Source organism: Trachinotus anak, unplaced genomic scaffold, assembly GCF_046630095.1.
Source record: "Trachinotus anak isolate AG129_WGS33_773 ecotype Australia unplaced genomic scaffold, CSIRO_AGI_Tana_v1 ptg000012l, whole genome shotgun sequence".
In the NCBI taxonomy this organism is placed as follows: domain Eukaryota; kingdom Metazoa; phylum Chordata; class Actinopteri; order Carangiformes; family Carangidae; genus Trachinotus; species Trachinotus anak.
The window spans coordinates 18,955,248-18,970,477 of record NW_027273863.1 but is presented as its reverse complement, the minus strand read 5'-3'; the positions used below and the strand labels follow the sequence as shown (position 1 = coordinate 18,970,477).

Here is a 15,230-nt window from a genome sequence, read left to right as displayed (position 1 = left end):
AAAATGAAACTTTAGCCCTTGTGATCATGGAAACATGCTAAATATTTTAATAGGTAATCTGACGATAATATGAGGCATCAGCAGTCTGATCGTTACAAATCTTGTGAGTATCTTCCAAACTCAGTCTTTTTTCTTCTGCTCTCTCCTACTGTCTGCAACTTTGGAACTAGACTTCTCCACAGAACCAGGGCTGATTTTGTCCCCGTCCCTTTCATATGTTTGGAATGGATTTTAAATGACCAGTATGCACAGAAAGAATGGTTCCAGCTGTTGATATATCCCTCAAGTGTTAGCAAGCCTCCTGACTGCTCACCAGATGTAAACGTGGCATCAGGCTGACAGTTGCAGATGTTAGAAGCTTCACTGCTCATAGATAGTCCCAAAAGATGTTTTTAAATCTCTTGCACACAAATGATGTTTATGATGAAGTTTTGCACAGATACTATCATCTTGTGTTTGCAAGTTAATATCTTGCAGGATTTCAGGGGCCCTGTGAGACTGAGCAACAGCTATTAATGGACATTTGATGTTCAACTTCACTTCATTTGAACTATAAAAAACTAATATCATCTTATGGCACCTATTTAACAGAAATGAGTGTTGTAAGATGACATTAGGCCTGTTACATTCTGTTGTTCATGACCAAGGACACCAATAATTGAATATGTGCAGGCACACAAACCAATCCGTCAAACAGTATGCTAGTTGATCGGTTAAGTGATCCAGAGTAAATAGAAAGTCCCTCACTCCTTCACTTTGAGCGACTGAGCTGAAGTGACAAAGAGGCTCTTTGTCAGAGTGCTGTTCGTCTCGGCAGAGCCTGAACGGCAGTGGACCTTTTCACAGCTGGAGGGCCGTGATGAAAAGACACATTCAGACTCAGAAACCACTGCGACAGGCTGAATTATGTGCGGTGTCAACATATCCAAGTAGTAGACAGACAGCTGCATCCTGGGTGAAGCTGTTCAAATCTTTCTAAGCCATTTAAACACATCAAATATCTCTCAAAACCTTCAAACTACACTTTTAATCCTGTGTAATAACAACAAAAGACACCAAATATCAAATACAATGTTTGTTTATTATATGTATTCCTCAACAGAGGCATTAAAAACCACTTGGTGACAACAAACTATACTGGTGAATGAATAATCTCATGTCCTGGAAAACACAGCTCTATTGAATCAGCGAGGGCACATATCCAGACAACTAAGCTCTTGTCATTTGACTTCTGACCAAGTTATTTTTACCTTTAACCCTCAATGTTTAGCAGAACTTGGTGAACAGGCATCATAAATGAATGAGAATCAGAGTATGTTTGCACTGGTGTACAGAGTGAAGTGACTGCTGGGCTGTGATGTTTTTCAGATGACTCCCTCAGGATATACTGATACCTTGGTTTCCATTCTTTAAACCCTTATGAATATACAATAACATATACAGACATGAACCAACAGCCCCTGTCAGCACATGAATTAAAAAATATTGTGCAAATGCTTCATACAAAGTAACCCAAGAACATTGGTAATCCAACCCGTCGTTAGCGCCTCAGTTCACACATTAAACTGTAGAACATTATCATTTTGACCACAGTACTCGTGTTTTTCATAAAGCAACTTTTACACGACACATTCTCATCACGGACAGCTTGCAAGGCCAAAACCAGTTCTTAAGACAATATGAATAACTACTTGGGGAACAAAACTGCAGTGGCCAACATTTTTAAACTGTCGTGCCACCAACAATGTATACAAAGTCTGCACTAGAGATTATACACTAGATTTTATATAAAGGGCAAAATCAAAATTATAGCATGCAAAACAAAATATACCAAAAATAATATGAGAAAACTACAAATGCTTCAGTAAAAAAAACAAATATCTAATAGCTTTGGCTCAGTCAACAACCATGATAGCACCACATTTTAAAGGTTATGAAACTCTTCAGCCATCACTGCTGTACTTCTTATATTCTGACACTGAAGTAGTTCATAGTGTACTGGAGGGATAACGACAGCTAAAATGGCTTCTTAAGTAGTGTGTGTTTGTGTGCTTTTGAATTTAAGGGTCCAAGTATGCTTCAGACAAAGTGCTTGAAAGCTTCTCTACCCACATTTTTCAGCCCCCAGATTTGAGATTCCATTTTCATACTACTTGAGGTTAAATCCACCAATAATAAGTTTTGATCAGTTTAAAGGGAGGGAATTTACCCCGCCCCTCTGAATGACTGCAGTGATCACAGCATCTGCATTGACATGAATTGTTTTTGCTGCCATTTCAAACGCTGGTGTGACCGTGCCTCTAGGGTTTTTAAGAGTCTCAGCTGAGTGTCAGGGTAGTATTTAGGGTTCAATAACTTGGGTGATTTCCAGATTTGGCTTTTTATTCCCTTTACAGGTGGCGCAGACCAGTGGTGGAAGAAGTATTCAGATCCTTTACTTAGGTACTGGTGGAATAAGTGTGGTGAAGCACTCAAATAAATGTCATGGAGTGCCTCTGAAATGTAGTAGAGTAGAAGTATGAATTAGCATAAAATGGAAATACTCAAGCAAAGTCCAAGTACCTTAGAACTGTACATGTACTTAGTTACTTTCCACCACTGGTCTAGACTGCACAGTAGGTTAGTAGAGGAAGGTGTTGGGGCTTCAGTGCTGGTTTTATACTTGGTGTGTTAAATTCAATGCCTCGACCTTGTGTCCAATCCTGTTGCCCCGCTGAGCCAGCCATTCAGATAATGCAGATCTCCTCTGCTCTTCCCTTCGCACCAAGTACAAATAAACGTCCGTACTTAAAATGTCCATTGACTGAGACACAATGTAGAAAAAAAAAAAACCTCAACAAAAAAAAAAAAAACATAAAGTGAAATGGTAATTGCCATATTACAAGTCCTTTCAGTTAGATTTGTCCTTGTCTTCATCTTTCTCAACCGGGGGCATTTCCTGAGGCGTGTGCTGGGGCGAGCCTTCACTCTGAGTGCTGGCTTCTGTGGTTGGTGGCTCCGGTTTAGTAGAGGGCCCCTCTGTCTGTGGCGCTGCCGTTTGTGTACAGTTGATCGGTGCAAGTGCTATGGCAGGCTGCAAGGGACAAAAAAAAAAAAAAACAGCCCATGTGAGATGACTGAGATGTAGCAGACTGAAAACTAAATTTAATGATAATTACAAATACAGAAGAGCTAGGATATAACAAACAACCAAAAAAGCATACAGTCATTCCTCTGTCCACAAGTAGATAATTTTTTTCTTGCTTTATCAGTTTATCCAAATTAAAGGAGCTTTATGTGCTTAATATTGTTGTCAGAGGTATTCCTGTAGTCCAAAACAGAACAGTCCAGATATGCTTCATGGAAAAGAAAGCCTATCCAAATAAACCCACAGGAGGGTTGAAGCCCATGAAGCCAGACAGATAACACATGCTAACCAAAGCTATCTAATGACAAGCTACTCTACATCACCATCTGCACCACCAATGATTGCTCTTGTTGTAGTTACCCACTGTGCTGAATGATCACTAGTCTATCACAGAGGTACAGAGGTACACACACACACACACACACACACACACACACACAAACAAAAACATGTCTATTCTTCAGGGAAAAAACGATAACAAAAATGAACCCTAAGTAGAATCAGGATGTTTAAATGGTAGAGTGTAAAGTAGCAAGCCCAGATAGAATACCTGCAGTGACATTCACAGACAGCTGAGCCCTCAGCAGCAGACTAGAGCACACCCACAGTAAAATGAAGGGCAAGGAGCAGATGGGAGGGAAGGGGGGGGGGGCGGGGGACAGTACAACAGAAAGAGGCAGTTGGAACGTATGGAATTATTTAAAGGGGTTACTCAACTTGAAATTCACTTTACTCTGCATGTTATTTAACACTAGATTTCTTTTTGTTTGTTTTCTTTTGTTGCTTTTTTTTTTTTTTTTTTTTTAAGTCTTTTTGTTCTTCGGCAGTAGGCGGTCATATCAAACTGGTATTCACCACAAATCCACTTCCAGTCCAGAACTGGGGCAACTCCCTGCGCCACAGCGCTACAGTGAGGCTGGTGAGCAGAGTGCAAGGCACCAGGTAGAGCAAGGCTGGCTGACCCATCTGCATCAAGGCCAGGGCCACGAAGGTGATCAGCAGGCCGATGCCATAAGCTGACGGGAGAGAGACAGAGTGAGGTCAACGTTCCCAAGGTCCAGTCGAGTCTTGACAACACTTAAGATGCTGGTTTTACATTATTTTACATAATTACACATTGTCAGCAAACTCTTTGGGCTTCTTGTAATTTAAATACTGCCCAGAGCGACGTCTTTGTCTTTCAAAATGGAATCTGAGTTTTTTCAGCAGGAAGAGCTACTTGTTCTTTTGATTTGTTCACAAATTTCATACATGCAGCTCAGTGTGAAATTTGACTTTTATGTGCCCGTGGAGGAAGTCAGAAACGTTTTGCTAATCTGAAGGACATAAACTTATAAACACCAACATATAGGTCTATTGGGGGAGCAAAATTATGACAAAAAAAAAACAAAACATGAAAGCCAAGCTGGTACTGGTAATCCCTGTTGTCTTAGTCCTGCAGCGTGTCTATGGTGTCTATTACAGACCTGTAATTTCACTGTGGTTAAAATGTTGTCTGGGAGGATGAAATAAATTACTAATGACAACAGGGAATAATTCATCCTGCCTCCAACCCTAACCCCAATCCCGTCTGAAAAGGGTTTATCATAACAGTACAGCAACATTTCTCCATTTACAATGCTCACAAGCCCCCCACCCGGTACGTACCAATCGTACAGGCCACAAAGTAGATCCTGGAGGACTGTGTTAAAATGTCAAACCTGTGACAGTATGCCACCAGCAGACCTGACAGAAAAAAGCAGAGGATTATTCAGAACAAGAGCAGCGACTGTATCCAGCCCCGTCTCACCTCACTCAGACATGAGACACATTCTTGATTATTTGAGGAACCCAGGTCTTCGCTGCACTCTACATCATCTGACAATAACACTGGCTGTTTTTGAAAAATATACCGGAGGAACTAAATGACATTATTGTGTACTTATTAATTTATGAGAACTAAATATTGCAATTATACACCATTGAATATGCAGCCTTTTTGGGTGTTGCCTGGCTCAGTGCTTACATAGTTGGCAACCACATCAATATGTTATGAGAAAAGACTAAAAAGGGTGACTGTGGTCAAGTGTGGTTAAATAATTTTATGATGAGCCCTTGTGATAAGTGGCTTGTGATGCGATGACACATTCATTTACCTGGTACTAAGATATCGCCAAAGCCCAGAAGGGAGAAGGGCCGGTCACATAGAGCGAGGGGAGAGAAGTTTAATCTTGGCACTTTGAGCACCATGGGAAGCTGGAGAAAACACAACCATTAGTGTTACTATCAACTACTTTTCCTCTGAGCTGAGAGGAGCACTTTGAGCTGCAGGAGCAGTGGTAAATGAAAGTGTTTCTTTAACTAGACTTAAACCCTGTCCCATCCAAAGGGGGTTGTGGAATTTGAAAACAAGCTCACCTTTTCATGTGTGGAGGAGTCAGAGGGACCAGCCGCTACCTCCACCATTATACTTTCCCCACTCTGTGGAGAGCACAACATGGGTAATGGAAGCATGACACAGTAAAAGAGACAGTAGACGTGTGAATCGGTTTGAGTGAAAGATGTCTGGACGTACCTTTGTAAATAAGGGTGTAATAAATACAAAGAAAACATCATAGACGAAAAGGACGGTCAGTAGTAAAGTGCAAGCCTGTAGAAGATAGAAAAATAAGATGGTGAGTTTACAACTAACATTAAAACTTTTCCAAACACTTTCCACGTTGTTACAGTTTTCATCTATAATGGTTTATAGCCCACCTTAAATGTGGGCAGTCTGACTGTTTTGAGCATGTAGAGACAGAAGGCGATCCCCAGGGCGTCCTGTAACACCCACGCCCACCTGGAGGACACATAACACGAGCTTGAGTCAGCAAATACCATCATCACATAATGTACCTCCAACATGTTATCACACACAGACAGAAAAAAAAAGTCCCCATTATGTCAGGGGACACACAACAAACAACACCCACAGTGGAGAAGACTTGTTTGTAAACCAAATGACTTTTGCAGCACATTCTGAAACCAGCTGAAAACACAGTTGCAGATATGATCCTGATGATTTTTAATATGATTGACTTTGAGTGCGTATGCAGCCTAAATGTCTCTATATGTGTTTGTATATATAACTGAGATTTACACCAGTGTTATATCTATATGAAATCCAGATGAGACTTTAATTTATACTCGAGATCTTTTTCTTTGTTGCTTTAATGAGGCAGAGCTGTGACTAGTTTCAGTGTAGTCTTAGTGTAACTTTAGCTGCTGTTGTGGACAGAGGAGACAGACAGTGAGCAACTATTTCCACAGACCCCTGACATAGTTACACAATGGAAGGATGACCTTCATCTTGGAGAGACAGATGCATTTACACCTTTTAACATCCGTCCAGAATGGATTTCTCTCCATCTTGAATGCTTCTCATTAACACTTTTTAAGATGAGGCAACTATTTAATCCACCCAGTCACATGAAGTGGCTAAGTGTAATTGAACAGACAGACATGTTAACAGCATATCCTGAAAAAACAGATCTTCAATTCAAGGCAGGGAGTCTTTTTTCCAGGCACATGACTAAATGTGTGCATTTGTAAAACACTGAATTTGACACTTTTTCTCTTTGCACTTACTGGTCTTCATTGCGAAACACCATCCAGGTGATGCTGACTCCGATGCAGAGGGCCGACAGCAGCAACATGCGGATCTGTGGCCGCTTGTGCAAGTATGGCAGGTTGTTCTCTGGGATCCTGTGATCGAAAGACAGCCCACAAATCAATAAATATAACCACAACAAAGACATTTTCTTTGAATAAAACTGCCAGTCAAAGCCTGCCAGTTAACACCTGACATCTATCACCAGAGTCCAGGTTAACTTCTCATAAGCAGCAATTATATGCCTATAATTATACCTTGAGGCCCAATCTCTATCTTTAACCACATGAGTTGCCAGTTTATATACAATTGTAAATGTAAAATGAACATTTAAAAGCAAGGTTGATCATAACAGTCTGAAGGTCTGAGAGTTGCTGCTTTATGGAGATTCAGAGAAAATATGGTAGCCACTGTGAACTGACTTTTGAGCAGCTAGCTTTGTTAAAGCATAATGTGCAGTCTCACCTGCACTTGCAGAAAGGAAGCCTCCTCACAAAAGGCCACAGACAGCTGTACAGGCCGACAGAGGAGGCCACGCAGAAGATGGCGATGACCCAAATAGCTGAACAGTAAGGGAGGTGTGACATTAGCGTCTATTATCACATGATATCCAATGATATTCTACTAAGGACATACACTTTTTAGTATGTTTGCTCTTTGACAAAGTTAGTTCTGAAATATCGGAATAGTGGCATCAGTTTCACCACAGTGATTCAGAGGCTCTAAGCAGTCTATCAGCAGCTATCAGTTTAATCTATTTATCAGTGAAATGTTATCTGAGCTATTAAGCTCTTTTTCAGGGCCACCAGTCTTTACACTCAAGTTGTTCACACATTCAGATCTGCAAACAGCATCTACAGCCGTATAATGCTGGACTCTGAGCAGCCCTGCTAGACAAGATGAGGACAGAGTGTCAACTGCAGCTCAGAGGAATTTAGAGTTTATAGTGGAGCTAAACGGATGAACTATTATCTCACTTTGTTATCCATGTCGTGCTCTACTTGTCTTTTAACTTGGTTTTTAGCTGCTGAGAACCATATTACACATATTACATGTGATGACCGGCTAAGTGTCAAGAATCCTTAGTCTACAGTAAGTCAGCTATGATTTAAACCAGGCATCGCTGATGCAAAATAAAGCACAATCCAGCAACTGCCTTTCTTCTTTCTTCAGATATGTTTTAGTATTGTTGGACAACTTCAGAGGAAACACATGACAATGTTTCATCAACAGCCACCATATTTATCGAGTTTGAAAATTAGAACAGACAAATGGCAGCATAGTAATTGGTGCGTTTATCCAATCAGGCTTGTCTCAACACAAGGCAGCCTGCAAGATGTGGTGGAAAGCAAATGGATCTTGAGTTGAAATTATTTGGTCCACAAGGAAAACATTTTTGTTCATTTTCTGCACAGCCTGCATCCCAAGCAAATGCCTGTTGAACCATGCCAGACCCACAATTAGTGAAGAAAAAAAAATTAAAGACTCACATTGCGAGGCTAACCGCACAGTAATAACTACTGGGCAGACAAGACTCAAACCACAATTAACATATTGGTCAAAGATAAGTGGATCCGGCCAAAGAGCTTTTTTTTTTTCTTAAATGAGAACCAATATCTTTGAGGAAGACCAGATTATTGTGGGTTATAATGTGTGTGTTCAGATCAATGCTGTATTTGTGTCGTACCCAGGCGGTCATAGAAAAAGTAGAGTAGCACCAGCATGCTGCAGCACATGACCACGAACACGCAGATCATGATGGGGGTGACGTCTACTGTCTCCTCATCCTGCTTCTCTGCGCCGTCATCCCGCTTGTGCTTCATGTAGCGTCTGCAGGACGAGAAACGTAAGTCAGCGTTTGGGATGTTGGGAGCATGTTCATGACTCTAAAGTCCAGTGATCGGTGTCTATAAAGACTCATCTTCTTCTGCCAACCTCACAAAGCAAATAGTCTCGGGGAATGCAATTTGCCACGTTATTCACTGATGGTCGTCCATCCTCCCATCCACAGTCAATATTTACCATCATTTAGCTGGCTGGGGGGTTCACTTCATTCCTGAGTTCAAACAAACACACTCATATTCAAAAATGTTTTTTTGCCCGTAGTCCTGTGCGTCAGAGACCCCATCTGACTGTGCCCTCAGTCACCTTGGCAACTCCATCAGGAAGAATAGCTTCGGATTGGCTCAAGCTGATGAGTCACTCACACGGCCTCAAATAAACAGCACTGCCCTTTGGAGGGGGTACAGGGGTACAACGCAGACTGCTTGGTTTGAAAAGAAGAGATGTGCACACATTCTTCTAAGAGAAACATAACCTTGTAGTACTTGGCCAAGAAAACTATGACTAATTTTCCCCGGGGATGACTCTCCTGATAAATTTACTTTGATTCAAATTTAGCACTCAGGACTAAAAGCATGTTATGTCCTGTCATAAATTGTTCTAATTGGTTGTGTAGTAGAAAATACTGAACTAAAATTGTATGATAGAAACCAACATAAAACGACAAAACAGATATCATTATGGTCACTTTTTAGACAGAGCAATTATCATTGTTTTTCTCCCTTTAAAGACAAAGAACTTTATTTATATGACACTATTTTTATATCACTTTTGGGACACAATTGGATTAAAAACACTAAGAGAAAGGTGGTAACTTCTTATTTGGAATTCATATATGACAACACACATAACTTAACTTCTGGGACATAACTAATTATACTGTAGTTATGTGCAGATTAGATACAGCTATTCCTGTACACATGAAACACTCAAACAGAACCAAACATTCAAATGAAGGAGTGATAACCCAGACTGGATGTTCCCCCACTTTGTCCCCTCATCATGTCCACTTACTTCTTGCTGTCTCTGCTGCCGGCCCAGTAGCCTCCAATGGCCACTGTTCCTACTGCCATCAAGAAGATGATCACCATGTTGTAGTCCAACACCGGCTCATTGGGTGCGTACATGGCAACCAGTCGTCCTTTACCGAAAGTCTGTCGGAGTCAGACACAGCATTAGGTCAGGCCAAGCCTACTGGTTCTGTTACCTCAGAACAGAAGAAATTAGAATTACTGCTTTGCTGTTGTATGCCTCCTTAGACTAGTTTCAGGTTACATCTGTGTAACAACCCGAAAAAATAATGCCTCCGGTTCTGGCAGTCACCGGTGTGGAGGCATAAAAAACAGCATATACAGAACATCAAGCAAGAATTATTCCGCTGTTGGCAGTGATCCAATGTCTGCTACATGATAAACCCTGGTGAGTCATATACCTGCCTGTCTCTTCTGACAGACTAACTCATACATTAGTATTATCACACAGGTAACCAGTGGTTTCAGTGTCAACTAGCCAACCTCTCACCTTGCTTATGTCCAGCATGTCAGAGTAGCTGAGCAATGCTACAGGGATGTCGATCTCCTCATACTGAGTCTTGTTTCCTGCTGGTGGTGTCTGCAGGGAAAAACAAACCACAAATATGCTTTTTTGTTTTCTGAGCAGAAAAAAGTCAACCCAGTCTTGATACATAATGAGTACAACCAATGGCCTTAAAATGTTTGAAGTTATATTCAGGGTTACCAGTCTGTCCTTGCTGACAATGAGGAGGCCCTTGGCGCCATTAATCTGGGCCAGTCGGACCTTTTCATAGAAAGTGCAGTTGCCCCTCATCACCATGGGGATGCGATTGGGGAAGCCTCCCTCTGGGACCTCAGAGGGCGAGCACAGGACCGATGTTGTCAGGTCATAGATCTGGAGACGTGACTACAAGACCATAAGGTTTGCAGTGTTAAACAGCTGGAGGATATTCTGTTATGGTTCAACTCTCATTATAATTTTTCTTGCTAATGACAGAGAATTGATATGTTTATTTCTTAACAGACTGGATACAATTATTCTTTCCAAAAACAAAAATAAGCTTCTTGAATTATTAAAGCTTTGTGTTAAAGACTTGAACAAGACAGTCTCAGATGATTTATTTCTGATAAATCTAATGATATGATTATAGCCAAAAAATAAAACCCTGTTTTAAATGTTCAAACTTTCTGATGACCTAGATGTTGTAATTAACGCATTTCTTTCCTCTTGAGTGGATTACTGTTAATCATTCTATTGATATCAATCAGACAGATCATTAACATTTGACATTTGTTTGTTCAGAAAGCAGCTGCTGGAGACCAAACAGGAACAGTGAGTGGAGATGAAATTTCAGCAGTCTGTATGAGGCTTTCTGAAAAAGATTTTATTGATCACCTTGGTATCAGTGCATACTGTTTTGTGTGACTATGAAGCACTTTGAAAGTTATTTTTTAAGTGTGCTCATAGAGTTAACATGGTTACCCCTCTTGTTGACCACAAGTGACTTACTGCCTTATTAAGGTCCTGAGGTAGACGAGCCCACTGGGAGTTGAAGAATATGCAGTAATCCTTTCCTTTGCTCTTGCCCTTGTCACTGAAATGGGCCATGCCATATTCTCCCACCACCTGTCAACATGAGAGCAATGTTAGTATTATCACTCCACAAACTTTGATTCTGGGTCATAGATGATGAACTTTATTTCCAGCAGCACCAGAACTGTTGTTGCCGCTGCTTCACCTGAAGTCTGCCAAGGTATGGTGCTGTAAAAGTGCAGTGTCTAGGTTATGGATCTACAAAACACACCAATCCAAGAGACAAGGATCTCCAAGTTATTCCCAGGTACGGCTGCAACTAATCATAATTTTAACCATTGGTTCACCTGACAATTATTTTCACGATTACTCAATTAACGGTTTATTCTGAAAGTCCAAGGTGATGTTCTTGAAAAGTCTTGTTTTGTTTTGACAGTTAAAATCCCAAAGATTATTTTACAATTATATAATACAGAGAAAACAACAAATTGTTAAAGTGAATCTAAGAAACATTTGGCACTTTTGCTTAAAAAAAAAACCTTAAAACAATTAAATCTATTATCAAAATAGTTTCTGATTCATTTTCTGTCTATTGCTCCATTAATCAATTTATCAACCAAATCTTTCAGCTTTAGTCCCAAGATAGACAAACATGCCATATAACATTAAACAACAGAATTATAAAAAGACATAAATTACATCCGTACACAAACTAGACCAAATAATAAATATCCAGATTGATGACGATGGTGTCGGATTTTGAGGTCGGGTTCGGTTCATTGTCCTGTTGTAGAAACCAGACTCTTTTCAGTTTCACTTTCTTGACTAACTGCAGAACTAACTGCAGTATTTACTTCCATTACGGTGGATCTCCCCCCTGTCTGTGCAATGGTTTCTGTGCCACTGGATATTTACACCCCCCCGGGGGTCGCCAAACTTCAACAGGTCACAGTAACTGTTTCATTTTTTCCCCCCATTTTTAAGTTCATGAAATCAAAAGTAACAATGCAAACATTTTAAGAAAATCTAATTTTAAAGTCTTTTTTTTTTGCTACAGATATTGTATTTACTACAGCGGTGTATATTTAGTATGACAATATCAACGAAGGCCGACTCAAACCTGGTCTACAGTAACCGGGATCTTAAAGACTTTAAGGATCTAATTTAGAAAACCCTTTCTATTTATAACAACAAAACAAGGAGTCGACTTCTATTGCTGTCCACACCAGAGAAGAAACCCTACCAGTAAAACATTAGCTATAGTTTGACTCAGCGGGTCAAAGTGCAGTTTGTTTATTATATATTTCATGCAGAGACGTTATAATCAGCAGTGAAAAAATGTAGCTTCAAGGCACAGACGCGTTACCGTCTCCCTCTGCAGCCTTATGCGAGCAGTTGGCAAACATTTCTCGATCCTCTGTCCGCCGATCTATTCAAGAATACAGTCTGTTATAGACATCGTGGTGCCTCGGCGATGCGGTGAATCAGCGATAATCCTGCTCCGTTAACGGTGCATCTGAAGGTGAGTGATGTGTGGGGTTTTCAGGGCCCACAGTTGTCACCGCAAGCTAACAGTCATAGCATCCCAGCTACGACTTCCATAACACGGTTAGCAAAGAAAAAAACTACCTGTTTCTGTCAAACACGTGTCACTATCGAGCATAAGCGCACAGATAGACAGTTTTCTGCGAAATAGATGCGGTCTCTCTCACCTTTTGGACGAGAAAAGCGGCCCAAATCAGTGTTTGAGGGACCCTCATGATGTTTAGCTTGTTGTTTCCCCCATCAACCACCGTCCAATAGCACTGCGCGAGCCCAGCTGTTCCTACAGGACACGCCCATTTGGGCATGCGGGTGTTTTAATTGGCTGTTATCGTGAGGAGCGAGTGAGCACGTCTCTGATTGGTTAAAGTAAAAGTCAGTCAAAAGATGTCAAAATAAAAGTCTTTATATTGAACATAGACTGTATATATCGAAGACAGTACATTTAACTCAAATTTCATTAAATATTTTAGCCTAGTCTAATTAATAATAACAAATATAATAATATATCATTGAGGTCTTTTGGTCTTTTCCTGTTGCAGAAAGTAGTCATTGATGAACCTCTGGAAAACTTTGTGAACATAAAGTTTTTCTGTCATTTTAACAGATTTGGGCTTACAGTGTAGGTTATTTAATTTCAAATAGACTAATTTACATCCGTATCTCTCTTTTCAACGATATGCCGCATGAGACCTGTGATTTTCAGTCGGTTCAGAGAACCGTTGTAGTCCCTGGTGGTCTAGTGGTTAGGATTCGGCGCTCTCACCGCCGCGGCCCGGGTTCGATTCCCGGTCAGGGAACTTCTTTTTACAAGTACTTCGGAGGACTGGTTTTTCAGATATACATATGTATATTAGGTACATGTATACACTAACATCTTGAGCTAATTATACGTATACATACGTTTATATACAACTTCTAGAGGTATTTGACAGTTTTGTATCCAGGCCACAAATTTAAAACTCAATAACCGCTCTGTATAGTCCCTGGTGGTCTAGTGGTTAGGATTCGGCGCTCTCACCGCCGCGGCCCGGGTTCGATTCCCGGTCAGGGAACTGAGCTTTTAAGAACTGTTAAATCATCTTCATTGTACATTCTCGCATTAAAGACTGGTCCCTGCCAGTTCACACAGTTTCTGTCCCCGCATCAAACTCTACTGCTACCCTGTTGTCATGCTGCGTATTCTCATAGGTTAGAAAAAGCTGTGTTGTTTTATGAACTGCTTCTTAGAAATACATGTCGTTACCCAGGGCTGTTTATAAAAATTTACCAGGACTACTTGCTAAATCTGTATCGACAATTACACAATGCTGTGATTTTAATGCCCAAGTGACTCTAAGCTGCAATTAATGATTAATATGTTATCAAGGAAAACAGTCAGCTGTTTAATCGTACACTTGCTTTAGAGTCAATCAAGCAAAAACTTTTGTTTCCTTTTTCTCACCTATCCGACTTATCATTCAAGTCCAGTTAGGATAGTGTATGTTGTCATTTTTGTATAGTGTGCATTTAACGTGTTTTATATGTGCCTGTGATGATACTTTTATTTGATATTCAAAGGCTGTTTTAATTGGCCTACATCATAACCAACATATACCACTTATAAGTCGAAACAAAGAAGTTAGGCGAGTACATAGCACCCAGTGTTATTTGTTTTGTAGTGATCTAAATGTCATTAGTCCCCTTTCAGTCTTGGCTGTTGCATGCTGGATCTTGTTATCATGGACGAACTGCAGCGGGTTGACTCACTCAGCATGATGTCACTCCATATGTCCGTCCCTCTGCTGGATATCATCCTGCAGCAAGCGACACATCAACACCGGAAGCTGGACAATTACTGCCTTCACAACAAAAGCGCTAGTTTTAATGTGTGTGCTTGCATTTATCTTTGCTGTTGGTTAAAAAAATCATCAGAACAGTGTGGGGTTTTTTTGTTTGTTTGTTTATTTTTTTCTTTCAGTCACCTGCTTCTGTAGCTTGAAGAAGATTGTGAATGGCCCCTACGGCATGCATCACTGCATCTAAAGGGTGTAAAAATAAGTACATCCATATTGAATACCCAGCAACAACAACATAAAAACACAAATTATTTTTATTGCTACTTTTCACATATTCGTGTGTGTATATTTGATATTAACTGTTCATGAATGGGTGGATGTATTACCCATTTAAAAAATAACTATTCATTTAAGACCTATGTATGATTTATCTGTCAGAGGTGTGGAACAATAGCACTGGGGATTAAATAAACTCCACTTGGAATAATAAATAAAAATTTGGTTATGGAAATTAAAAGTTTAAATACTGGAAAAGTAATGTCTCCTATTTGTCAGAAAAATAAAATCACCATCATTAAGTGTCTGCGAACTAAAGAGTTCACATTCCACGTCACATGTGTAAAATCACATTATGGACCATGACAGACTCTAAATTAGCTGCGATTATACAAATCCTCCTGGTACATCCACGTTTTAAAGTATGAAATTGAAAAGAGTGTTCTAGTATCAAACTCTGAACATACATCATTGTGTAAACATTCAGATG

At 40.2% G+C, this 15,230-nt stretch overlaps 1 protein-coding gene and 2 non-coding genes across 4 annotated transcripts; 2 read left to right on the top strand and 1 right to left on the bottom strand.

Moving 5' to 3' along the window:
- Positions 1-1,062: 1,062 nt before the first annotated feature.
- Positions 1,063-12,993, bottom strand: sppl2 (signal peptide peptidase-like 2). Of its 2 annotated transcripts, XM_071491770.1 has the most exons (16): positions 12,857-12,993; positions 11,121-11,237; positions 10,335-10,517; positions 10,119-10,208; positions 9,612-9,751; positions 8,443-8,585; positions 7,221-7,317; positions 6,734-6,850; positions 5,864-5,945; positions 5,682-5,756; positions 5,525-5,587; positions 5,263-5,362; positions 4,775-4,852; positions 3,983-4,143; positions 3,678-3,718; positions 1,063-3,073 (listed from the first exon to the last, which is right to left on the bottom strand). In XM_071491770.1, the coding sequence occupies exons 1-16, from the start codon at positions 12,902-12,904 to the stop codon at positions 3,064-3,066; spliced, it is 1,545 nt and encodes a 514-aa protein (XP_071347871.1). In that variant the 5' UTR covers positions 12,905-12,993; the 3' UTR covers positions 1,063-3,063. The 2 variants fall into 2 exon arrangements, with proteins under 2 accessions (XP_071347871.1, XP_071347870.1); XM_071491769.1 differs by lacking the exon at positions 3,678-3,718.
- A 421-nt stretch (positions 12,994-13,414) lies between these two features.
- On the top strand, positions 13,415-13,486 carry trnae-cuc (transfer RNA glutamic acid (anticodon CUC)). Its single transcript has one exon. It is a non-coding gene; the product is annotated as a tRNA-Glu (tRNA).
- A 183-nt stretch (positions 13,487-13,669) lies between these two features.
- trnae-cuc (transfer RNA glutamic acid (anticodon CUC)) lies at positions 13,670-13,741 on the top strand. Its single transcript has one exon. It is a non-coding gene; the product is annotated as a tRNA-Glu (tRNA).
- Positions 13,742-15,230: the final 1,489 nt, after the last annotated feature.